Raw genomic sequence first — 25851 nt, 5'->3', positions numbered from 1 at the left:
CAGAGGCGGACAGGGTCCCACCCAGCGGCCAAGCGATTTGGGGCGTCAGGACGAGAGGAGGTGCCGCTTCCAAAACTGCGACGCGGTGGGAGGTTCTCGGGTTGGGTCTTTGATAAGGTCAGTGTCCAGCAGCACTGACTTTGCAGATAAGGAAACTGAGGCACCAGAGTTAAGCAATCCCAGGCCGTACAGCTAGCTGGCGGGGGAAAAGGGGGCTGGCGACCTGCTCTCCTCTTCCCTCCCTCCTGGTCCCCTCCCTGATCCCACCCCTAACAGTTTTCCCTCCTGGGCCGCTCTGGACTCCCCTCCCCTGGCTCCCGGTTTCCTTGTCAAAACTTCCTGCCTGGCGAGGGCCGAGTCCCCACCCCCTTCCTGCCCCCCGCCTCTCTGCGCCCCTCCCCAGCCCGGGACCCGGCTGCGCTCCCGCCCCTGCCGCAGTGGCAGTCGGCTGGGGCTGCTGGCCGGGACCCTGGCCCGTGCTCCTCCCATCCGACCCGCGTTCCCCACCAGGCAGGTGGAGAGACTAGGCCGCGAAGCAGGTGAGTGACCCGCCCGGGAGGCCTGGCACTGGGCCTTGGAACCAACCTGCTCCCTGGGAAGGGGTGCTGGACCTGAAGGTGGGTCTAGAGCCCTGGACCCCTGGGAGATAGAGGGGAGGAGGGACAGACATGGAGAAGGGAGGGGCAAGGCGGAGAGAGGCCAAAGGGTCTACCCCATGACACAGGGTGAGAGGCTGCTGTTGAGGAGACTTGGGAATCCAGGGGTGGTGGCCCCCATCTGGCTGGCAGGACTCAGGACACCCAGGGAGTACCAGGTCCTCTCCTTCCATCAAGCAAAGTGCAGGCTGAGAGGACACTGGACCCAAGGCCAGCCTTAGTCAAGAGACTGAACCTCTGTGCCTCAGTTTCTCCTTTCCAAAGGGAGATAATAGTGCAGTGCTTACCTCATAGGGTGGTTGTGAGGCTTTGATGAACAGAAACATGTCTGCTTCTGGAACAGAGCCTGCTCAGTGCTTGTCTCCCATGTTGCTTCTGTCCCCACCAGGATGAATGGGGAACAGGGCACAGGGCAGGGGAGTGAGCCTTGTCCCAGACATCTGCAGCCTCAGAAAGGTCTGTGAGAGGGGGACAGGGGACAGTGCTGGCAGCCAGGCAGGTAGTGGATGAGTCGAATGAGTGGTGTAGGCTTAGGAGCCCAAGTCTCAGCAAAGCTATGTCTTACCTCCCCCCATTTCCAGCCTCCAGTCACGGGCTCCCCCTGATCTGGCCTTTTAGGAGTGGCCTCTCCGGGTCAAGGCCCCCTGTCCCTGGGGACAGGAACAGCTTGTGCTGGTCTGAGGTTCCCAGGCTCAGCCGGGCCTGAGCTCCAGGCAGGATTGGACAGGGGGTCAACTTTCAACTCTGGCCTAAGTTGGGCCTGGGGGGGGGCGGGGCCGCTGTTTCCTGAATCCCACCCCACTGCATGGGGTGTATGATGGCTGTGTGCGTGTGAGCCAGGGTTTGGAGGCCCTCCAGGCCCTCTGGTGTCTTTCCCCTACTTTGCTCTCCCACTGTTGAGACCTTCCAAAAAGACTGCCGTATTTCCCGCCATGGGGGCTGCCCTCTTGGCAGAATGGGGGCTGGGCAGCCTGCTCCTTTCTCTCCAATGGGAGATAAAGAAGGAGGGCTGGCATTGCTCCTCTACCCCATTCTAACCCATATTCCCTATCAGACTTTCCCAGAGGAGGAAACTCCCTTTCCAGACAGCCCCATCCACCAGCGGGGAGAAGTGAAGAGAGATACAGTGGCTGCCATGTGCCCTCCGGCACCCCCCCCCCCCAAGCTGGTCCTCTGAGGAGCCACAGGAGAAGGAGCACTCTTAGACTCTTCCTTAGATGCATCCTAGTTCCAGGCAAAGTGATAACCCCTGGCATCTAAGCTGTGAGAAGCAGCAGGAAGGGAAGGAGAAGGCAGAGGAGGAGAGAAAAGATACAGACAAGACGTAAATACTGGAGTGGGTGGACAGAAGCAGACACAGGCAGAAGTACAGACTCAGTGAAACAACACAGGACAAGAAAGGTGGACTTAAGCTGGGCGCTGGTGGCTCACACCTGTAACCCTAGCTACCCAGAAGGCTGAGATCTGAGGACTGTGGTTCAAAACCAGCCTATGCAAGAACATCCATGAGACTTTTTTTTTTTTTTGGTCGGTCATGGGGCTTGAACTCTGGGCCTGGGTGCTGTCCCTCAGCTCTTCAGCTCAAGGCTAGCGCTCTACCACTTGAGCCACAGCACTACTTCTGGTTTTCTGGTGGTTTATTAGAGATAAGAGTCTCACAGATTTTCCTGCCCAAAGGCTGGCTTTGAACTGTGATCCTCAGATCTCAGCCTCCTGAGTAGATAGGATTATAGGCATAAGCCACTGACATCCGTGTCTGTGAGACTCTTCTCTCCATTTTATCACCAGAAAACTGGAAGTGGTGTTGTGGCTCACGCGGTAGAGCACTTGCCTTGAGCTGAAGAACTCAGGGACAGTGCCCAGGCCCAGAGTTCAAGACCCATGACTGACAAAAAAAAAAAAAAAAAAGAAAGAAAAACGTGGACTTAGAAAGTCCAAGAGGAGGCCTAGAGCTAGAACACACAGAACAGAAAAGTCCAGAAGCCACTAGGAGCTGGGTAGCCCCAGGGGCAGAAGGCAGCACACATGCTATGGAGACGCACCTGCCCCCTGGGTTTTGTGACCCAGGACAAATTACTTAACCTTTCCAGATTAAGTATAAAGGGAAGGCATCTGCTGCATAGCATTGCTGAGAAAGCCTCTGGCCACAGTACATGTGTACACGCGTAACAAGCATGGTACACACCCACGTGTGGACCCCTCACATGCTGTGGGGGCCCCTGCCCTAGGCTTCTGCTCCCACTCAAACCCCTATGAAGCCACTTCTGGAGCCCTACGTCCTCTTTCTGGAAGGGAGAGTGGAGGTGATGGGTGAAGTGTTGTCTTGGGTCACAGGAAGAGGGCTCAGCCTTGTGCCACACCTCCTACCCACCAGGTGACTCAGCCCTCAGCACACTCAGCCCCTAGGAGCTAGGAGGCCCCAGAGGAATTCCTGCATGAGGTCAGCTCTGGAGCTGCCTGTCTATTACCGTTTTTCGTCCTCCCCATCCTCCTCCTCCTCCTCTCCGTCCTCCTCTCCCTCCTCCTCCCCCTTCTCCTCCTCCTCTGCTTCTTCCTCTGCCTCCTCCCTCCTTCTCCTCCTCTGCTTCGTCCTCTGCCTCCTCTTCTTCCTTCTTCCTTTTTCTCTTCCTCTCCCCCTTCCTCTTCTTCCTCTTCCTCCTCCTCTCCTCTTCTTCTTCTGATACTGGGGTTTGAATTCAGGGCCTCAGATTCTTGCTTGGCTTTTTTTGTTGTTGTTGTTAGTCATGAGGCTTGAACTCAGGGCCTGGGTACTGTCCCTGAGCTCTTTAGCTCAAGGCTGGTACTCTATCACTTTGAGCCACAGGACCACTTTGTTTCTGAGTGGTTAATTGGAGATAAGAGTCTCACAAGCTACCTGGGCTAGCATTGAACGTCGATCCTCAGATCTCAGCTTCCTGAGTAGCTAGGATTACAGGTGTGAGCCATTGGTGCCTGGCTGCTTAGCTTTTTAAAAAAAATCTTTTATTTTTAATTGTTATTATGAAGGGGATGTGCAGAGGGGTTAGTTATATAAGTCAGGTACTAAGTACATTTCTTTTTGAACAATATCACCCTTTCCTCTCTCCCAGTTGGTTTTTTTTGTTTTGTTTTTTTGGGGTCTGGTCGTGGGGCCTGAACTCTGGGCCTGGGTGCTGTCCCTCAGCTCTTCAGCTCAAGGCAAGTGCTCTACCACTTGAACCACAACACCACTTCTGGTTTTCTGGTCATTTATTGGAGATAATAATCTCACCGACTTTTCTGCCTGGCCTGGCTTTAACGGTGATCCTCAGATCTCAGCCTTGTGAGTAGCTAGGATTATAGGCGTGAGCCACCGGCGCTCAGCTCCTCCAGTTTTTGTCTCTTGTTCCCACCCATAAGTTGTATAGTTCATTTTCAACATATTCTCCAGTGAATACCATGGCTGTATTTGTTTACCCTTTTACTTGGCTTTTTTTTTTCAAGGCTGGTGTTCTACCACATAAGCCACAGTTGCACTTCTGGCTTAAAAAAAATAGTGTAAACCGGGCGCTGGTGGCTCACACCTGTAATTCTAGCTACTCAGGAGGCTGAGATCTGAGAGGGTCATGGTTCAAAGCCAGCCCGGACATGAAAGTCCGTGAAACTCTTTCTCCAATAAACCCTCAGAAAACTGGAAGTGGTGCTGTAGCTCAAGTGGTAGAGCGCTAGCCTTGAGCTGAAGAGCTGAGGGACAGTGCTCAGGCCCAGAGTTCAAGCCCCACGACCGATAAAAAAAAAGGGGGGGGGCTGGGAAGGTGGCTCAGTGGTAGAGTGCTTGCCTTGCATGAATGAGGCCCTGGGTTCGATTCCTCAGTACCACATAAGCAAAAAGAAAAAATCCGGAGTGGCACTGTGGCTCAAGTGGTAGAGCACTAGCCTTGAGCTGAAATGCTGAGGGACAGCGCCCAGGCCCAGAGTTCAGGCCCCACGACTGGACCAAAAAAAAAAAAAAAAAAAGAAATAGTGTTATTATGTAGGTGATGTATAGAGGGGTTACAGTTACATAAGTCAGATAAAGAGTACATCTCTTTTTTGAACACACTTCTGGTTTTTTGGTGGTAATTAGAGATAAGAGTTTTGTGGATTTTCCTGCCAGGGCTGGCTTCAAACAGTGATGCTCAGATTTCAGCCTTCTGAGTAGCTAGGATTATAGGTGTGAGCCAGCTAGGAATTCTTTCTGAATGCCATTTGTACCTTCTCTCCAGTGACACACAGCATCGTTTTGAGGGTCCTGAGAGGAGGATGTGTTCTGCTGTCTGATGAGCTAAGGGGAAACCATAGCTGCTCCCCCTTCCCTCCTGAGGAGGTCCAGGCTCACTGGACTTGTTCAGAGTGTGTCCCATCATCCCCTGCACACAAAGGCTTACTTACTGCCTGGCCACTGCAGGCCCCCTGTGTGGCTGCTAGGTACGGGAAGATTAAGAAGGGTCTTCACCTCCCCTAGGAGCCTAGCACAGTGGCACACACACCTGCATAAGTGTCATGGTTGGGCTGGGGTTGGGCTCAGTGGTAGAGCGCTTGCCTCGCATGTGTGAGGTCCTGGGTTCAATCCCTGCTACCACAAAACAAATACAAACAAAAACACCACCCTAGTTCATAGAAAAGGAGTTGGGAGGGAACATTAGCCCATGAACAGAGAAATAGAGCAGAGAGAAGGGACGAGCCCCAGCCTCTTGGGGGCAGCCATCACAGAGGGTGTGTGTGTGTGTGTGTGTGTGTGTGTGTGTGTGTGTGTGTGTGTGTGTGTGTGTGTGTGTGTGTGTGTGTGTGTGTGTGTGTGTGTGTGTGTGTGTGTGTGTGTGTGTGTGTGTGTGTGTGTGTGTTAAGTTCATAGCCTGGAGTGTGTGGGCTTAGTTCTCCTTGTGTGTGTGTGTGTGTGTGTGTGTGTGTGTGTGTGTGTGTTCAGTTCATAGCCTGGAGTGTGTGGGCTTAGTTCTCCTTGTGTGTGTGTGTGTGTGTGTGTGTGTGTGTGTGTGTGTGTGTTCAGTTCATAGCCTGGAGTGTGTGGGCTTAGTTCTCCTTGTGTGTGTGTGTGTGTGTGTGTGTGTGTGTGTGTGTGTGTTCAGTTCATAGCCTGGAGTGTATGGGCTTAGTTCTCCTTGGTCCCCAGAGCTAGGCCACTGAGTCTTTGGCTGGGTTTAAGAAAGGGTCAGGCCTCAGGAGATTGTTCCATGTCCCAAATGGAATCAGCCTTAGGGAAGAGCTGGGGAAGAATAATCAGATGTCCTTTGGGCCAAGGGGTCCCTGGTAACCTGAGCCTGAAGCACCGTGGGAGATGGGAATGCTTGAGCACTGGGGATTTCCTGGAAGAGGCTGGCCTTGAAGGTTGGGGAGGCCCTAGATAATTCAAGGGACCTGGGCCAAGGTGGCTGACTGGTTGCGAGGCATGTAGGGGCAGCAAGGTGTCCTGGGTGGAGCTGGTCTCTGGCTGCCCCTTCCTGTGGTAGGGAGCCCCAGAAGGCTGTAGAGCAGGAGAGTAGCCAGCATAGAATGATACTTTCTGAAGGTAGAGATTAGGTGGTGGTTGGGGGGCGGGGCCGGCCACAGCGGTGGAGGGGGTGGTGCCATTCCCTAGTCTGTGCAGCCTTGTCCACTGCTTGGTTGTTGGAGCGGATTCTAGTGCCAAGATAGCCCTTGGACAAGCCATTTTGCCAAGACTCTCCACCACCTCATCTGTGAGATGGACAGTGGCGAGAGCTGGGACTGGCGCTGGTGCCCACCTCCAGCAGGCATGTAGTAGCAGTTCAGTGAGTCAGAGTCCCTGCAGTGTCCCTATTTCCTGATGAGTAAACAGGGCCGACTGCAGACCCTCTCACTTCTGTTTCCTGAGCTGCACAGTACACAAGGCCGGTTCCTCACCCCTGCCCCTTCCCGCCCAGCCTCTGCTGCACACTCAGGCTTCCTGTCCCTCTATCCGGCTCACATGCCTGGCGTGCCGAGGACCCAGCTTCTCTGGATATAGGAGGGGCTGTGTGCATGTGCCAGAATGGGCATGTGTGTGCTCCATGGCATGGAGCAGGGCAGCCTTGGCTATTGATGGAGGTCCCTGTGTGGGGAGGGAAAGGAAGGATCTTTAGACTGAGATCTCACTGCCCCAGTGGGGAGGATAAAGTCATTTTTTTGTCTTTAATGCAAAGATAGAAAAGGGCATAGAGAAACAGACAGGAAAAGAAAGATGAGGGGGCAGGGCGGGAGGGAGGGAGGGAGGGAGAGAGAGAGGGAGAGAGAGAGAGAGAGAGAGAGAGAGAGAGAGAGAGACAGACAGACAGACAGAAATAGAGACAGAGACAGAGACAGACAGACAGACAGACAGATAGACAGAGACAGAGATAGAGACAGAGACAGAGACAGACAGAGACAGAGAGAACACACCAAGCTAAAATGTACAGCTTGGTGTATGGTCTATGGCTGGAGTTTAGTTCTAGTCTTTTTTGTTGTTGTTGTTGGTTGTCAGGCTTGAATTCAGGGCCTACGTGCTATCCTTGAGCTCTTTGTGTGCAAGGCTACTGCTCTACCACGTTGAGCCACATTTCCACTTCTGGTTTTCTGGTAGTTAATTGGAGATAAGAGTCTCACAGGCTAACTTTGAACCACGATCCTCAGTTCTCAGCCTCCTGAGTAGCTAGGATTTCAGGTGTGAGCCACCAGCACCCAGCTTTCTACTTGTCTTTCAAAGGGGAATGGCCTTGTGCAGTGAACATACTTCCCAACCATGCGTGGCAATAGAAGTTCTCCTTTGTGGATAGAGAAGATGAAGGGGAGATGTAGAAAGGTAGAACCCAAGAAACAGATGAAGGAAATGTCAGCTAGCAGAGTTTTTGATGCAGAACAAGGAAGCACTGCCAGGTGGAGGCATGTCCCTGTAGTCCCAGTTATTCAGTGCTGAGGTGGGAAGATTTTCAGTTTGAGGCCAGTCTGGGCAACTTAGCAAGATCCTATTGAAAGAAAGAAAAGGGGGAAAGGAAGGGAAAGAGAGACAGAAAGAGTAAAACAGGAAGAGGCTCTAGCCCAAGGTTCTGATCCAGAGTGCTTACTGGAACCTCACCGAATCCTGGAAGATTTGAGGGAGCCTCCCATTTTACAGATGTGGAGATGGAGGCTCAAGCGATAGACAGGAGTACAAGATGAAAAGGGGAAGGGAGGAAGGAAGGGAGAACGAAGCGGGAGGGGAACGCGAGCGGGAGTTGGGGCTGGGCTGAGAGCTGGGGAAGCAGAATCCAGGCATCCTGCCTCGTCAACTGCCTCTGGCTTGAAGATGTACCTGGCCGGCAGCCCATCATTCTGGGGGGATCAGGTTCTAGGGGGGGAGCCTGGCCCCCTCCCATCCCTACTTCCTTTCTCTCTGTCAGCATTTTCGGCCCTATTCCCGGATCATCCTGGGGGTTCTTCAGAAAAATAAAAAACCCACAGTTTTTCCTGGAATTAATACTGAGAAGTTGTGATGGTGCCCAGGGGAGGGAAGGGGCCCTGTGGGGTGCTGGGTAAGAGAGGGACTGGGGGTGTGATCCTGAGGACAGTTAACATTAGTGGGGATGGCTCAAAGCACAGGATGAAAGCACCCCGTTTAACCTGCACAGTAGCCCGGATGGAGGAACACTGACACCCTTTCCATTCTACAGCGCTTGGAGCTGGAGTTGGGTGGAGGAGGCAGAGCTCAGGAATTGTCTTAAAGTCCTTCCTGCTGTCTCACTTCCATCAGTCCCAGTGCTGCTGCTTTCTATAGAGATAGGCCCTCTCTCCCATTGACCAAGAATTCTGCCAGCGTTCAGAGACCTCAGACTCATTGTTCTCCTCCCAGGGGCTGAGATGAAGTTTGGGGAAGAGCAGGGCCAGGATCTGGGCTGGGCCCTGTGTGGGCTGGGAAGAGGAGAGGCAGGAATGTTGGGCTCAAGCAGGCAGCTAGGGAGGGAAGAGGAGCACCCGGGCTGGCCAGGGGCCCAGCTGATCTGCATGTGGAGGTGGAGAGAGGCTCAGCTCAGTCTTATGCTCACTTTGCAATTCCCACGCCTCTATCAGGCAGCCCACCATCCCTCCCCTCTGGCCAGCCCCTTGACAGCTCCTCACTCTCATAACTCAGGCTGTTAAAAAAGCTACACAAAGCCCCTGGGCTTTCCTTCTGGGCTCAGGAAAGACTGGAATCATTGGGAGGCCTCTTGGCAGCTGTCTTGAGTTTGGATCCTCTTCTGACACCACTGGCTGTGTGGCCTACGTTTGCTGGCTGGCTGTTCTGTTTCCTTATCTGTAAAGTGGCCTCTAGTACTTTCTGCAGGGGCCTGATGGGAGCTTTATGGAGATGACCTATGCAAATTGCTCAGCACCCTTTTTGTCTCTACACATTGAACAATAGATACAGGGAGTCACATTTTTATTCATTTTTTTTTCTTTTTCTTTTTTGCCAGACCTGGAGCTTGAACTTGAGGCTTGGGCACTGTCTCTAAGCCTCTTTGTGCTCAAGACCAGTGCTCTACCACTTCAGCCACAGCGCCACTTCTGGCCTTTTCTGAGTAATTTATCTGCGATAAGAGTCTCACATACTTTCCTGCCCAGACTGGCTTTAAACCATGATCCTCAGATCTCAGCCTCCTGAGTAGCTAGGATTACAGCCAGTGCCTGGCTCACATTTTTATTCTTGTGAAAGGTTTGGGCTTCTCCAACCAGAGGCTTTGTGGAAGATAGGGGCTGAGGAGAGAATAGGTACCTTTGTATGCCAAGAAGTAGACCTGCAGTGGGGAGGTTGGGAGCCCCAAGGTGAGTGTACTGTGGGTCCCCAGGGCAGGGAAGAAAGGCAGATAGTGATGGACTAAAACCTCTTGGAATATAGTTACATGGGCCCAATGCTTCTGGGACTGGAAGGTTGTTAAGTGAGCACCGGGCAGAGTCATTGGCTCCCCAGCCTCTTGGGGAAAAAGTCTCAAAGAAGAACAAGTTTGGGAGTCCAGGCTGGGGCTATGTGCTCCTGATCTGGCTAGGGATGGCTAGGCCAAACCCTTCTCCCTTCCAGGACCCCCCTCATAGCTCTTCTCTGTCCTGTCCACTCACCGGTCTCCCCTAGCCCAACTTTGGCTTCCAGCCCTCTGGATTGAGCAGCTGATGCCTCCTCTACACTGCTTCCCTACCCTGAGGTAGCTTGAAAAAAGTTGGAACCTAGCCCCCAGCCAACCAGCTAAACTTTGGCCAGCCAGAGTCACCTTTTCTCCATGCCGCCACCTCCTTCTTCCTCCACAAGTCCATCCCAGAGATCCCAGGTAAACTGTGTCTTCTAACAGCTGATTGGTAGGAGGTGATCTTAGAGTCTGGGGACTGGTGCAGGCATGAGTCCTGCATCTTATCCTACTTGTACCTTAACCCAAGTCCTTCCTGATGAAACCTTTGTCCACCCCTCCATGACCACAGTGGCTAGGGTAGGGGGAGGCCACTGTGTGGCTTAGGGAAGAGGCTTCCACAGGGACAAGGATGATAACCTTGGCTTCAGGCAGACTGAGTTGAAATTTGAGCACTGGGACCTCCTGTCTGGGCCAGAGCTGGGAGGGTTAGAGATGTATTGGGGACTCAAGGTCCCTCCTAAGGGCCTGGCTGTCACGCATACCTGGGGGAGCAGTGAGGAGGTTTGATAGAGCGAGCTCCAGAGGTGGGCGGAGAGCAGGGCAGGGTGGGAAGGCAGGGTGAGGACACGGAGAGGAGGAACTGATTCTGGCGATGGAGCTGTGTGGGAAGTACATTTAGGCCACTGAAGCACATCTGAAGGGCAGCTTTGACTGTGGCTGAGTTCCCTGGTCACTGGGCCAAGTCCTGAACCTCCAAGAGTAGGCCAAGGGGCCAGTTCAGTAGCCAAAGGACCAGAAGATGGCCTCTGACTTTGGGTCCTTCCTGGAGTCCTATCGACTGCCTTGAGGGTTAGTGGGGGAGGGTGGAGTTCCCCATTCTCTGCACTTCCATCCAAACCAGGCTGTGTCCTATTTCCAGACTCCAGATCCTGAGCGCTGGGATCCCCCAGGAGGCCCTCTGGCTCTTCAGGCTCGCGCCAGCCCCTGGCTCACCTGAGTTCCCTTGATCCTACCTGGTGAGTTACTTGGGGGTTGGGTGGATTATGAGAAGGCTAGAGGTGGAGATGGACCCTATAGGAGGTATGATGGGGTGCAAGTGGCCCTGGATGACTGGAGGGAGTGGGTAAAAGTTTGCTATGGGGGAGAGGAGAGGAACCGGATTGCAGAGGAGCCCTTTCTAGATGATGGTGAGATTTGACTGCAGAAGGGTTAAAGGTATATGTATGGGGCGGGGGCGGAGAGAGTCTCTGCAGTGGGCAGCCTATCTCAGACTAAGACCTGCTGGGAAAGAGGGGGGCCTCCTGAGCGGAAATGAGGGAGAAGCTGGATCAGTGTGTGGGTGGGGGGCATGGGGTGGGGCTGGCTGTAAGCATTCCAGAGATACTCAGGGGGGTAAGGGGCCAACAACCACGACCTTTCTCTCTTCTTGAGGAAAAATTACAAGCAGATGTGTGCGCCCCGGGGAGGCTAGAGCAGGGAGCCTGTGCAAACTTTAAGAACATGAAGTGCAGAATCAGAAAGCACGGGGTGTGGGGGATGGACTCCAGCACCCAGCCTCTCTGGAGCCCAGGGGAGGAGCGAACGACTCATCCTTGGACCTGACCCTCTTCCCACCTGCTGGGCAAGGCTAGGGGTGCAGGGATAAAGAGAACCCATTTCCCTTTTGGCTGCCAGCTTTCAGAGGAAGGTGAGGCTCTCCAGCCTTCTGGTAGGGACAGGGACCTCTGTGTGCGGGATGACACCTAAAGCTGGATGTAAGGGTGTGATGGAAAATATTTCACAACTGGCTCTGGTGGGCAGTTTGGTTGTGATGTATGTGTAATGTTTACTGATTTCTGTGGTGTTAATTCCATTTCAAGTTCCTGATGTGATACCATGAAGTTAGGAAGGATACACAGAATTGCTTCTCCTGAGCCCAGAATGAGCTGGCTGCAACACACCAGTGGCAGTTAGGTGGCCTGGAACCAGCCCCATTCCCACCCCATAGAGCGGGAATCCTGTGAGACACACTATTTCCTCAGAACAATTTTGGCTGAAGAAGCCACCCTGTTGGAAAGTTCTTTCTGAGCCCAAATGGCTTCCCACACTGGTTGCAGTATCAAAGTGTCTTGAAGCTGGGCACTGGTGGCTCATGTCTGTAATCCTAGGTACTCAGGAGGCTGAGATCTGAGGATCATGGTTCAAAGCCAGTCCGAGCAGGAAAGTCTGTAAGATTCTTATCTCCAATTAACACCAGAAAACAGAAAGTGGAGTTGTGGCTCAATGTGGTAGGGTGCTAGCCTTGAGCAAAAAGAGCTCAGGGACAGCACCCAAGCCTTGAGTTCAAGCTCTACCATAGACCAAAAACAAAAGCAAAGTGTCTTGGGTGTGCCCTGGGCTAAGATCCTAGAGTCTTTGTCTCTGAAGTTCATGGACAGGAAACAGGCCTAGAACACTTACATGTGGGCAAGTGGTGCTTGGGGAGGGAGGAATTCAGAAGATAGGATGAGGCAGTCAGCTACTTGATAGATGAGCACTTCAGAAAGAACCAGGGTTATGGTGTCCAAGCAGACTACGAGCTGAGATCCTGTAGCATAGACATGTACCTCACACCCTGGAGTAAGATCTGGGGATGCTGGAGGCCAGGCAGCATGGGGATGGATGACCGGAGAGGTCAGCAGACTGGGCTCTTCTGCATGCCTGCTGCTCAGGTTGCCACAGACACTGTTCTCCTGACTGCTGCATACAGCACCACTTACCTGCTCTGTACCTGGCCTTGTTGCAGGCCTCCGAAATGTTGCCACCTCTGTGTCCCCTCCTTCTCCTCCTGGCCCTAGACCTGAGGCTGGCTAGAACACTCAACTCCAATGATCCCAATGCCTGCACCTTCTGGGAAAGGTGAGTAAGAGCCCTAACTTGTCCCTGGGGGTTCCTCCTCCCAGGTTCTTCTTTAGTCTGCCACCTTCCCATCATTGTTTCTTTCAGCCCTGCATGGCTGGCCTCTAATTCCTTCCCCATCTCTGCTCTTAGCCTCTGTCCTCCTCTCACTCTGTCCTTTTTCCATCCCTGTCCCTGAAAAACCCTTATGGGAGATCAGCTACAGGACAGAGCTTAGGGTGGGAGCCCTTTCTTGTGGAGCAGGCCCAGGGGCTTGCTAAGGGGGACAAGGGTGCTGGGAAATGGGTCTTAAACTGCTCATGATTACTCAGTCATTGCTTAGCTCCATCTTCCCAGGAAGGGAGCAGAAGAGGATGGAAAGCTCTGGACGACAAGGTGAGAAAAGTACACTGATAGGCAGCGTCCCCAGAACACTCCAATGCTGGGAGGACCTCTAGGCTTTAGAGGTGGGGAAGAATGAGGGCTTTATCCTAAGTTTAGGGGAGCAAGCCCAGATTTTGGGGTATTGGTTTCCCACTGGCCAAGCCCTCATCTCTGCTTCCCACTTCATCCCTGTGCCAGCTAAGGCATTACCCTACCCTCCTCCCTGACCTGTTCCCCTCTTTCAGCTTCACCACCACCACCAAGGAGTCCCACTCCCGTCCCTTCAGCCTTATTCCCACGGAGTCCTGCGAAAGGCCCTGGGAGGCTCCTCAGGCCTGCCCCCAGCCCACGTGAGTGCCTGCCCCTCCACGGGCAGGTGAGCTGCCTGCCCTGGCCCCTATACCCTGTTCTCTTCTTAGAACCTTTAGAATCCACAGGAAATATCTGACCTCAAGGCATTCTCAAATGTGTGTGTGTGTGTGTGTGCACGTACCCAATGGGATATATATGAATGTGCATTGTGTGTCTATGTGTTGTGTGTCTGTGGTGTGCATGTGTGCTGTACTGCATACATGTGTGTGTATGCTTGGTGGGGGAAAGGAGGGAATACTCTTCCCAGGTCCTCTCAGCCCAGGGTGTTGGACACTGGCCTCGCGCAGTGCTGTTTTGTGCTGAGGGTGGGCATCCAGGAGCACTGAGGGCAGCTCCTGGGCTCCCTAGGGTTGTGTACCGGACTGTGTACCGTCAAGTGGTGAAGATGGACTACCGCCCGCGCCTGCAGTGCTGCCAGGGCTTCTACGAGAGCAGTGGGGCCTGTGTCCGTGAGTGCTGCTTTGGGACGGGGCTTAGCCCACCCTTCTGAATTTTTCTATGCCCTGAAGGGTGGGGCGGCTCCTCTGCTCCTTGTCCAGCAGCCAGAGCAGCAGGTCCAGCAGATGGGGTAGAAATGGAGGTTGGCCTTGCCTTGCTCTGGAAGCCATTCATCTGGCAAGATACAGAGTTTGGGGCCAGGTGTTGACGTAGCCAAGGAGCTGGGATTCCCAGGAACTAGTCAGCATTTCACACCCCATAGCCATCTCTCCAGCTGACCTATCCCATCTCTCCATGTCCCTGAGCATGTCCCTGTCTGCATCTGTCTGTCCCAGAGTTTTCATCTTGTCTCTGGTTTCTCTCTGTGTCTGTCTCTGTATCTCTGTCTCTGTGTCTCAGGCTTGGTGTCTGGGTCTTTTTCTGTCTCTTCTGTTTCTGTGTCTCTATTGCTGTCTGACATTGACTTGTCACTGTCCAGTTTCTGCTGCTCCCCCTGTATTCCTGCCCTCCTTTCCCTTCAGCTCTGACCCATCACCAGCCTCCTCCTCCGGATTTTCCTCCCCCAAAGCCTGGCCCAACCCCATCTCAGTCCTCACCCTCTCTCTGGCAGCATCTGTGTCCAGCTCCAACTTGACAATCCCATTTTTCCAACCAGCTGCACAGAAAATTTCACACGAAGGGGCTGGGAAGTCAGAACTCTGGGTTCCTGTCAAGTTCTGATCCCACGTGCCTGGATCTAAGTCTTTTGTCATCTGAGAAGTGGCATGTGGTGAACTGTCCCCACAACTGAGCTTCAGAGAGAAGAGGTAGGAGGGGCAGGGCTGGAAGCATCCACTCATTCAACCCATCTTTGTCCCAGCACTCTGTGCCCAGGAGTGTGTCCATGGCCGCTGTGTGGCGCCCAATGAATGCCAGTGTGTGCCAGGCTGGCGGGGCACCGACTGCTCCAGTGGTGAGTGGCTGCCAACTCAGGTGGCTCCCTACCAGAGTTCAAGATCCCAGAGCAATTACCCAGAATCCACTGTAGCTGGTTGCCTTCTCCAGAGATGTGGTAGTGGGGTAGAGGAGGTGGATATGTAGGTGCTATGAGTCAGACACAGCCTAAGCGGGCTAGAGAGTGACTGGACCTCTGGTGATCCTCTTCTGTTCTCATCCCAAAGAGTGTGCCCCAGGAATGTGGGGGCTGAAGTGTGACAAGCCCTGCCTCTGTGGCAACAGCAGCTCCTGTGACCCCAAGAGCGGAGTGTGTTCTTGCCCCTCGGGCCTGCAGCCTCCAAATTGCCTTCAGTCCTGCTCCCCTGGACATTATGGCCCTGCCTGCCAATTCAGCTGCCAGTGCCATGGGGCACCCTGTGATCCCCAGACTGGAGCCTGCTTCTGCCCCCCAGGAAGAACAGGGCCCAGGTGAATAACTGGAGAAAGGACAACACACTAAGGAAGTAGCAGATTACGGGGCCACACAGATACACGTAGGCAGATGTGGGAACTCAGACAGGATCCCAAACATGGGGATGGAGTCGAGAGACAAGATGCAGGTCCCAGGAGAGACAACAGCCTGGGCAAAAGTGAGGAGGGGCCTGTAGAAGCACAGTGTGCAGGTGTGAATGGAGGTAGCTGTGTGCTGGTGGCCAGTCCTTGGAGGAAAGAGAGGAGACAGAAGGCACTGCTTGTTTACACCCTGACCCCACCTCCTTTTCCTGCAGTTGTGATGTGACCTGTCTACCGAGCACTGATGGCTTCTTTTGCCCTAGCATCTCTCCTTGTCAAAATGGGGGTGTCTTCCTGACCTCCCAAGGCTCCTGCAGCTGCCCTCCGGGCTGGATGGTATTAAGAATGGGGCTTGTGGGTACTGGATGGGAGTCTAAGGAGAATTCTGGGGATGCTCTGAGCAGGACTCAGGGGAGGGTGTCCTAATGGGGTGGGGTCTGGGTTGAACTGGGTGTCACAGAGTCTGGTGGCCATGGGGAGGGGGTTAGCTGGAGGCTCTGTCGACCTCTCACCCCCACAGGGCACCATCTGTTCCCTGCCCTGCCCAGAGGGCTTCTATGGACCCAACTGTTCCCAGGAATGTTACTGTCACAACGGTGGCCTCTGTGACAGATTCTCCGGGCAGTGCCACTGCGCTCCGGGCTACACCGGGGAGAGGTGAGCCGTGCAGCGGCGGGGAGGAGGTAGGGGAGGTGCAGAGGCTGGAGGAGGAGAGGGGCAGACCTGGAGGAGATAGGCGCAAGCAGGCTCACCCCGTCACCGCGCCCAGATGCCGTGAGGAGTGCCCCGTGGGCCGCTTCGGGCAAGACTGTGCCGAGATCTGCGACTGCGCCCTGGGCGCCCGCTGCTTCCCGGCCAATGGCGCGTGTCTGTGCGAACACGGCTTCACCGGAGACCGCTGCACCGAGCGCCTCTGCCCCGACGGCCTCTACGGCCTCAACTGCCAGACGGCCTGCAGCTGCGACCCGGAGCACAGCTTCAGGTGGGCGGCAGGCGGCCGGGGGAGAAGGCCTCGGGCGCACACCGAGCGCCCCGGGAGATGTCCGAGGGGCCACAGGTGTCACCGAGCGGGGAGCGCAGGGGCTCCGCGGAGGGGAGCACGCAGCCCCGGCGCCTCCTTGTCCCAGTCCGCTCTACCCCCGCCCCCCCGCGGCTCCCTTATCCCGAGGCTCCGCTCGCTCCCGCCCGGCGGAGAGAGGGGTCCCCGGCTCAGGCTCCGCCGCGCCCCGCCTCGCCCACAGCTGCCACCCGATGCACGGCGAGTGCTCGTGCCGGCCGGGCTGGGCCGGCCTCCACTGCAACGAGAGCTGCCCTCAGGACACGCACGGGCCCGGCTGCCAGGATCACTGCCTCTGCCTGCACGGCGGCGTCTGCCTGGCCGACAGCGGCCTCTGCCGGTGCGCGCCCGGCTACACGGTGAGGCGCGCCCCACGGCCGGCGGGGAGGGCCAGCCCCGGAGCCGCGCGGCCCTGCCCCGCGGCCCGCTCACCGGCCTGCCGCCCGCCTTCAGGGTCCTCACTGCGCTAGCCTCTGTCCCCCCGACACTTACGGGGCCAACTGCTCAGCCCGCTGCTCGTGCGAAAATGCCATCGCCTGCTCGCCCATCGACGGCACGTGTGTCTGCAAGGAAGGTGAGGGGATGAGGCGGGGATGGGGCGGCCGGGGGCGGGGCCGCGGGGCGAGGGCGGGGCGAGGGCGGGGCCGCGGGGGCGAGGGCGGGGCCGCGGGGCGAGGGCGGGGCCGGGGCGGGCGGGGGCGGGGCCGCGGGGCGAGGGCAGGGCCGCGGGGTGGGGCCGCGGGGCGAGGGCGGGGCCGCGGGGCGAGGGCGGGGCCGCGGGGCGAGGGCGGGGCCGGGGCGGCCGGGGGCGGGGCCGCGGGGCGAGGGCGCGGCCGGGGCGGCCGGGGCGGGGCCGTGGGGCGAGGGCGGGGCCGCGGGGTGGGGCCGCGGGACAAGGGCGGGGCCGCGGGGCGAGGGCGGGGCCGCGGGGCGAGGGCGGGGACGGAGACGGGGCCGCGGGGCGAGGGCGGGGACGGAGACGGGGCCGCGGGGCGAGGGCGGGGACGGGGACGGGGCCGCGGGGCGAAGGCGGGGCCGCGAGGCGAGGGCGGGGCCGCGGGGCGGGGCCGCGGGGCGAGGGCGGGGCCGCGGGGCGAGGGCGGGGCCGCGGGGCGGGGCCGCGAGGCGAGGGCGGGGCCGCGGGGCGGGGCCGCGGGGCGAGGGCGGGGCCGCGGGGCGAGGGCGGGGCCGCGGGGCGGGGCCGCGGGGCGGGGCCGCGGGGCGGGGCCGCGGGGCGAAGGCGGGGCCGCGGGGCGAGGGCGGGGCCGCGGGGCGAGGGCGGGGCCGCGGGGTGGGGCCGCGGGGCGAGGGCGGGGCCGCGGGGCGAGGGCGTGGCCGCGGGGCGAGGGCGGGGCGAGGGCGAGGGCGGGGCCGCGGGGCGAGGGCGGGCCCAGCGCCAGGGAAAGGCTGCCGGTGTGGGGAGGCAGAGTTTACTATGCGACAGCTGGACTGTGGGAAAGTATCCAGGCTATTTCCTTCCTGGAATATCCACTTTGCTTTTCTTCAAGCACACACACACACACACACACACACACACACACACACACGAATCGTACTTGTCCTTAAAGGCATAGGCCACCATGTGCCTCCTTAGTAACATATCTCACTCCCCCGCCCCCCCCCCCCCCCCGACAGAAACCCAATGGCAGTGCCAGTAAAGCCTTCAAAGGGTCGACCAAAGGGTGGCAATTTGTCAACCTCAAGGCTGAATTCTGGCACAGATGTGTTTTGTTTGGTTAGCTCTATAAACTTTAACAAACACCAAGTTGCCAATCTTCAGTATTCCCTATTGTTTGACCTCTGACCTGGGTTTATTTGATCTGGCCACGGTAAATATTTGGGTGTATTGCCAACCTCTTTCATTTTACAGAAGAAATAATGGAGACCTATGGTGGGGTATATCACTGAAAAGCATTTAGCCTGTGTGTGTGTGGGGGGGGGGGTGCACACGTGCATGCATGCACACGAGTACTAGTGCTTGAATTCAGGGCCTCACATTCTCACTTGGTGTTTTCATTCAAGGCTGGTGCTTTACCACTTGAGCCACAGCTCCACTTCCTTTTCTGGCTAGTTAATTGGAGATAAGAATCTCATAGACTTTTCTGCCTGGGCTGGCTTTAAACTGTGCTTCTCAGATCTGAGCCTCCTGAATAGCTAGGATTATAGGTGTGAGCTACTGGTACCCCGCTCTTCTAGCCTTCTGGTCAGCATCTAATAGCTCATATGCCAATCTTTTGTATGGTACAGTGAGCACCCGCTTGTACTCCCCTCATAGCAGAGAGCCTGGCATAGTCACTACCCTGTGTGGACTTGCCCAGGAGGGGAACAGGACCCCATGCCTACTTACAGGCTCTTCCCTTCAGGTTGGCAGCGTGGTAACTGCTCTGTGCCCTGCCCACCTGGAACCTGGGGCTTCGGTTGCAATGCCAGCTGCCAGTGTGCCAATGAGGGAGTCTGTAGTCCCCAAACTGGAGCGTGTTCTTGTACTCCTGGGTGGCATGGTGCCTACTGCCAGTTACCTTGTCCGGTATGTGCTCACAGCCTGTTTGTCTGGGGGAGGAAGAGGACATGGCATCTCTAGCTGACTGCTCCACCTTACTCTCCATTCCCACCCCAAGAAGGGACAGTTCGGCAAAGATTGTGCCAGTCACTGTGACTGTGAGCATGCTGACAGCTGCGAACCTATTCATGGACACTGCCAATGCCAGGCTGGCTGGATGGGTGAGCAATCAAAGTGTTCCAGTCCTAGGCCTACTGTGGAGTGGGAGCTGGGTCAGAAAGAGCCCTTGGGAAACCAGAGGGGCCCAGACCAGGCTCATCCTATGCTTTTCTCCCCAGGTACCCGCTGCCACCTGCCTTGTCCTGAGGGATTCTGGGGAGCCAACTGCAGCAACACCTGTACCTGCAAGAATGGGGGTACCTGCATCCCTGAAAATGGCAACTGCGTGTGTGTACCTGGCTTCCGAGGCCCTTCCTGCCAGAGATGTGAGGCTTCCTTTCCCCTCCCCATATTCCTCCTGCCCCACAGGACACAGTGCAGTGTCAGGTGCCAGAAGGTCCCCTCTACCTGTCTTGGTCTCTCCCTCTGAGTTTCATTTCCAGGACAGTTAGTATGTGGGAAAAAGGGATGGAGATGGTGGGTCCAAAGGCCAATTGGGCCCCTGCCTCAGTCACATGTACCTTCTTCCCCAGCCTGCCAGCCTGGCCGCTATGGAAAACGCTGTATACCCTGCAGATGCAACAACCACTCCTCCTGCCACCCATCCAACGGGACCTGTTATTGCCTGGCGGGCTGGATAGGCCCTGACTGCTCCCAACGTGCGTGCATGGTTGCTTGAGTGCCAGAGCATGCTGAGAGCCTGGGCGGAGCAGGGGATGGCTCCTTAGAATAAAGGGTCTGGACTCTCCTGAGTGAGCAATAGAAACAAATATTGGATATCGTCTGCACTTGGGGTACTAGTTCTAGGTGCTGAGGATGCAGCAATGAACAGAGAAGAATTCCATGCCCTTTGGCAGGGGAAACCTGAGAAAGCAATATTTTTTTTAATGGGAGTTTATCCTAAGCTCTACTTTGGATACATACATACATACATATATGTGTGTGTATAACATTTTCAATTTCTCTTTGTTCATTTAAATGCAAATACACAAAGATCATGTATATACATTTAAATGCATGAAGATCATGGAAAAGATTACCTCAAAGAGCCAGGCATGGTTGCACACACCTGTAAACCTAGCACTTGGGAGACTGAGGCTGGAGGATTGCAAGTTTGGCTTTGCAAATTTTGCAGGATTGCCAGCTTGAGATCTTGTCTCAAAAAAAATTGCATCGAGTAGCATGGATGTTATGTCTCTTATGTTTAAAAAACAAAGTAAGAGCTAAGCAATCCAGGGTACTTTAGAAGGCTTTTAGATATTTTGATATGGCCAAGTGCAGGTGTTAAGGGGAAAATGGGCGCGTGGGTCTGGCGCTGAGTGGAGACGCAGGGCTCCAGACAAGCATTTGTGAGTCCTTGGTGTGTAGATACTGTTCAAAGCCCCTCCCAGTGTTCCACCAGAGACAAGGCTGACTAAAAACTTCAGTGATAGCTGGGCGCCAGTGGCTCGCACCTGTAATCCTAGCTACTGAAGAGGCTGAGATCTGAGGATCATGGTTCTAAGCCAACCAGGGGAAGAAAAGTCCATGAGACTCTTATCTCCAATTAACCACTAGAAAACTGGAAGTGGCGCTGTAGCTCAAGTGGTAGAGCACTCGCCTTGAGCTGAAGAGCTCAGGGATCGTGCCCAAGCCCAGAGTTCAAGCCCCACGACCGACAAAACCAAAACTAAAACCACAACAAAAATTTCAGTGATGCTGAGAACTGGGAGTTCACCCAGGGAGAAATGGTCCTGCCCTGTGTGACAGACTTCTTGTCTCCTGTAGAATGCCCTTCAGGCCACTGGGGTGACAAATGTGCCCAGATCTGCCAGTGTCACCATGGTGGGGCCTGCCGCCCCCAGGATGGGAGCTGTGTCTGCACTCCAGGCTGGACAGGACTCCACTGCATGGAAGGTACCCACAGGAGGGGAACTCCATGCTTGTGCCCTCAGCCATGGCTCAAGAGGAGACTATAGCTTTTTGGTCCATGTGTTCTCTGCTTGTCTTCTTGACTGTCTCCCCAGGATGTCCATCGGGGATGTTTGGTGCCAACTGTTCGCAATCCTGCCAGTGTGGTCCTGGAGAGAAGTGCCACCCAGAGACAGGGGCCTGTGTGTGCCCCCCAGGGCACAGTGGTGCACCCTGCAGGATTGGTGAGTCCTTGGGCCCTTCTACCCACAATGTCTCTAGGACCCAGTCCTTTCATGACATTTCTGCCTCCCTACTGGATGCTTCTCCGATGCATGCACTCAAGCTCATCAACAGAACCAAAATGCCATGCTGAATCCCTACCCCATCTTACACAGGAAGCCTGGAGCCCTTCACCATGATGCCTACATCTCCAGTGGCCTATAACTCGCTGGGAGCAGTGATTGGCATTGCAGTGCTGGGGTCCCTTGTGGTGGCCCTGGTAGCATTGTTTATTGGTTACCGCCAATGGCAAAAGGGCAAGGAACATCAACATTTGGCTGTGGCGTACAGCACTGGACGGCTAGATGGCTCTGAATATGTCATGCCAGGTGAGCTGGCATGGAGTCACGAGGCACCAATGAGTGGTGGGCAGTGGGTTGCTTGGCCTAACTACAGGGGTAGGTGGGAAGCTGGGAGGAAGCTGGGAAAAGGTCAGGAAGACTAAAATACGGGTCCCCTGGACAGAGCAACTGTCACAGGGGCCCTAGCCCATATCTTTTCTTTTTCCTTCCTTCCTTCCTTCTTCCGTCCTTCCTTCCTTTCTTGTCAGTCATGGGGCCTGAACTTTGGGCATGGGCACTGTCCCTCAGCTCTTCAGTTCAAGGTTATCGCTCTACCATTTGAGCCACAGCACCACTTCTGGCTTTTTTCTGCTTATGTGGTGCTGAGGAATCGAACCCAGGGCCTCATGCATGCAAGGAAAGCACTCTACCACTGAGCTACCTTCCCAGCCCCTCCCTTCCTTTCCCTTTCCCTTCCCCCTCCCCTCCCCTCCCCTCCCTTCCCTTCCCCTCCCCTCCCCTCCCCTCCCCTCCCCTCCCCTTCGTGGTGCCAGGGTGTGTGAACTCAGAGTGAGTGCTGTTCCTGAGTTCTTTTGCTTAAGTCTGGTGTTCTACCACTTAGAGCCACAGCTCCACTTCTGGATCTTTGCTGGTTATCCAGAGACAAGTCTCACAAACTTTCCTGACCAGGTTGGCTTCAAACCATGATCCTCAGATCTCTGCATCCTAAGAAGCTAGGATTACACAAGGCAGCATGTTTCTAAGCTGCCTTGTGCCTATGTCTGTCTTACAGATGTCCCTCCAAGCTACAGTCACTACTACTCCAACCCCAGCTACCACACTCTGTCTCAGTGTTCTCCCAACCCCCCACCCCCTAACAAGGTCAGTGCTGGGGAGGGGATGCACTGCAGAGGGTTGGGCACAGATCTGGTTCTCTGGGAAGCCCTTTCCTTGTGTGAGCTCTCTCTGTGGCACTGTCCCCCTTAGGTTCCAGGCAGCCAGCTCTTTGCCAGCCTCCAGGCACCTGAGTGGTCAAGCGGAGCCCATGGACATGACAACCTTGCCACTCTGCCTGCTGACCGGAAGCACCGCCGGGAGCCCCCTCCTGGGCCTCTGGACAGGGGTAGGTGCCTGGAAGCCAAGACTTTGGGAGAAGGTGGGTGTTTTCAGCCCAGCCTGCTGCTCCATCCCAGTGTGTGCAGGGGAGGGTGAAAAGGCTCAGACTCTGTTCCAGAGGAGGCTGGACTCCAGAGGGGACCACAGTCTATGAGTTGCCTTTCCCTCCTCAGGTGGCAGCCTCCCAGACCGCAGCTACAGCTACAGCCATAGTAATGGTCCAGGCCCATTCTGTAATAAAGGTATGGGCAGAGGGACTGAGCTGGGTAAAGAAGCCAGTGTCTCCACTAAACCTAACTTCCTTCTTCAATCCTTAGGGCCTGCTTCTAAAGAAGGGCTGGGGGCCAGCATGGCTTCTCTGAGCAGTGAGAACCCCTATGCCACCATCCGGGACCTGCCCAGTCTGCCAGCGGGCCTCCGGGAGAGCAGCTATGTGGAGATGAAGGGCCCTCCCTCAGGATCTCCCCCCAGGCAGCCTCTTCAGCTCCCAGACAGCCTGAGGCGGCAACAGAGAGACAGTGGCACCTATGAACAGCCCAGCCCCCTGACCCATGGTGAGCCCTCTATCTCCCCTGGGCAGAGGCCAGAGAGAACTGGGCTGGGGGAGGTGGGAAGAGGAAAGGGACAGAGGGGGCACGATGTGGGGGCAAGAACAAGGCCTTTGGGGGTGAGATGTGGTGAAGTCACCTGGCCCTGTAGAACCTGTTTCTACTCTGCCCTGCAGAGTGGGATCCTACCTTTAGTGCTGAGGAGTTGAGATGGTGAAGGTGGTGCCCAGAGAAGTGAGAAGTGAATCAGATGACAGTGTCCAAATACCTTGGGTGAGGTGGGCTGGCCAAGGAGGCCTCTCCCCCTGGCCGCTCGGAGCCAAGGCTTCTGTTCAGCGCTACACAGCCAGGTGGCCAGAAACCCACCATCTCCAGGCAGGAGAGGCCTGATGGGGAGGGGCAGTGGGAGGTTGGAGAGTGAGCAAGTTCCTTCTCATCCCGTCCCCCTCTGTCTCCAGATCAAGATTCTCTGGGCTCCCAGCCCCCGCTTCCTCCAGGCCTCCCCCCTGGCCACTACGACTCACCCAAGAACAGCCATATCCCTGCACACTATGACTTGCCTCCAGTACGGCATCCTCCATCACCCCCACGTCAGCTCCAGGACTGTTGAGAAGCCAGGATGGTATGGCAGAGGCCAGCCCACCTGACCCTTGCTGCCAAGGCTGAGGACAGATCCTTGGGTACCCTGCCAGGAGCAGGGAGTGGACTGAAGGCTATGAACGTGAACATATTAATGAAGAAAGTGAATGGAGAGAAGGGATCCTGTCTCCCAGGTTCCACAAGGGAAGACACTGGTTGTAGCATGCTTGGATCCCTTTCCGGAACCCACTGTTCTCTGGGGGCCCCTCCGGGTCCTATGTGCATAAGCTGGTGTGTTGAACGACTCTGATTTCAGACTGATATTTTTGAATTGTATATTGGGTACCTTTCGTGTGTACGCCAGGCTGGGCTCTGTGCATGCGCATGTGTATATCTGGTTTCAGAGGGTTACTAGGCACAGGTCCTGCCCTCAGGCACACTGCATTTAGCCAGGAATTGGCTGTGGCAGTAAGCCCCTCACTGGCCCCTGATATTCCCTTAATAAGTCCTGCTGCTGCTGCTTCTCAGAATACAGGGGACTTGGGCTGTTCCCTCAAGTCTTCCTGTCTTCTTGTGTGCACCAATGCCCCTGGGCCAGTCAAAACGTTCAAAGTTCTCAAATGCTTGGCTACCTAGCTCATCTGGGCCTCATCTTCATCTTAGATTGTGTCTCCTGTCACTCTGCTCCAGTTACACTGGCATCCGGTTGCTGCTGCTACTGCTGCTATTGGTTACTCCTCCTCCTCCTCCTCCTCCTCCTCCTCCTCCTTCTCCTCCTCCTCCTCTTCCTCTTCCTCCTTCCCCTCCTCCTCTTCCTCCTTCTCCTCCTTCCTCTTCCTCTTCTTTCTTCATTCTTCTTCCTTCCTTCTTCTTTCTTCTTTTTTTGTGCTGGTACTGGGGCTTGAACTGAGGGCCTAGGCATTCTCCTTTAGCTTTGTCACTCAGCTTTAGAACTCTACCACTGGAGCCACAGCCCAACTTTCAGCTTTGTGGTGATTAATTGGAGATAAGAAGCTATCTTCAAATCTGAATCCTCAGATCTCAGCCTCGAGAGTAGCTAGGATTACAAGCATGAGCCGCCAGGGCTCAGCCTATCTGCTACTCTTCTTCTTATCCCAGGGACTTGCACATCTGCAGGGCTTGTCCTTCCTATCACTGGCTGACTCTTGCTTGTTCCTCAAGCTCCTCAGCACTCCACTGTTTAGCATCTTTCCTGTTTAGCATCAGTGGCAGCACCGTTCATTTTTGATGTACCTGCAGAAGGCCCACTGGTTATCAGATTCTACTCTAGTGTGTTATTTCCTGACACGTTATTAAATTAATATTTGCCTCCTTACTAGACTAAGCTCCACGAAGGCAGAACTCATGTTTATTATTTTTGTGCTGGTCCTGGGGCTTGAACTCAGGGCCTGGGCATTGTCCCTGAGCTTTTCTGCTCAAGGCTAGTCTCTACCCACTTACCTGAGCCACAGCTCCACTTCTGGCTTTTGGGTGGTTAATTGGTGATAAGAGTCTCTCTAACTTTCCTGATCAGGCTGGCTTTGAACCATGATCCTCAGATCTCAGCCTCCTGAGAAGATAGGATTACAGGCATGAGCCACTGGTGCCTCAGCCTTGGACTCAAGTTTATTATGCTCACTATGTATTCCCCTGGGCACATGGTAAGCATTCAATAAATGATCCCCAAAAGGTTGAGTGGCTGAGTGAATTAATGCACCATTGACTCTGGGGTAAGTGCCAAGACAGAAGGGCCAATTGTGTGCTCTGAATGTGAACAGACACTCAAAAGTGGTTTTTTCTGTGGGCAGCACACATAGGCAGAGGGTGCTGGGGTGGTGATGGATGGAACTGAATGCAGAGGCTGGAAGCCTCAGGAAAGAGAGAGAGGTACACTAAAGGAGCTCAGCTGGGTTTAGAATAGCACACCAACAAGGTTTGTAAGGATGTGATCTCATTAACTCAACAGTGGACCGTCAGGAAGCTAAACAGTTGGAGTTAAGAAATCCAGCATTGGCGGGCACTGGTGGCTCATGCCTGTAATCCTAGCTGCTCAGGAAGCTGAGATCTGAGGATCATGGATTCAAAGCCAGCCTGGGCAAGAAAGTCTATCAGATTTATCTCTAATTTACCACTCAGAAACTGGAAGTAGACTATGTCTCAAGGTGGTAGAACACTAGCCTTGT

General features: G+C 55.3%; 1 protein-coding gene across 2 annotated transcripts; it reads left to right on the top strand.

Annotated features, from left to right (window-relative positions):
• The first annotated feature begins 440 nt into the window (after positions 1-440).
• Pear1 (platelet endothelial aggregation receptor 1) lies at positions 441-24425 on the top strand. Of its 2 annotated transcripts, none has more exons than XM_042682321.1 (24): positions 441-514; positions 10638-10734; positions 12483-12595; positions 13204-13308; positions 13679-13779; positions 14628-14720; positions 14929-15172; positions 15472-15592; positions 15777-15913; positions 16026-16238; positions 16498-16672; positions 16767-16887; positions 18677-18840; positions 18932-19034; positions 19152-19298; positions 19506-19631; positions 20740-20868; positions 20979-21107; positions 21261-21473; positions 22219-22307; positions 22413-22548; positions 22715-22783; positions 22859-23095; positions 23548-24425. In XM_042682321.1, exons 3-24 carry the CDS (start codon positions 12492-12494, stop codon positions 23697-23699), a joined length of 3108 nt encoding a protein of 1035 aa, XP_042538255.1. In that variant the 5' UTR covers positions 441-514; positions 10638-10734; positions 12483-12491; the 3' UTR covers positions 23700-24425. The 2 variants fall into 2 exon arrangements, with proteins under 2 accessions (XP_042538255.1, XP_042538256.1); XM_042682322.1 differs by having other exon boundaries at positions 450-539.
• Positions 24426-25851: the final 1426 nt, after the last annotated feature.

This window comes from Dipodomys spectabilis, unplaced genomic scaffold (genome assembly GCF_019054845.1).
Source record: "Dipodomys spectabilis isolate Male_0828 unplaced genomic scaffold, ASM1905484v1 ptg000069l, whole genome shotgun sequence".
In the NCBI taxonomy this organism is placed as follows: domain Eukaryota; kingdom Metazoa; phylum Chordata; class Mammalia; order Rodentia; family Heteromyidae; genus Dipodomys; species Dipodomys spectabilis.
The sequence above is the reverse complement of the archived record's forward strand: the minus strand, read 5'-3'. Positions and strand labels throughout refer to the sequence as shown.

Excerpts from the sequence above, each read along its gene's own strand:
- Pear1 (XM_042682321.1), top strand. The coding sequence starts at position 12,492 with ATGTTGCCACCTCTGTGTCCCCTCCTTCTCCTCCTGGCCCTAGACCTG. Across the intron at positions 13,309-13,678 it reads CAGGCCTGCCCCCAGCCCAC|GGTTGTGTACCGGACTGTGT; the intron begins GTGAGTGCCTGC and ends TGGGCTCCCTAG. Across the intron at positions 15,593-15,776 it reads GCTGCCCTCCGGGCTGGATG|GGCACCATCTGTTCCCTGCC; the intron begins GTATTAAGAATG and ends TCACCCCCACAG.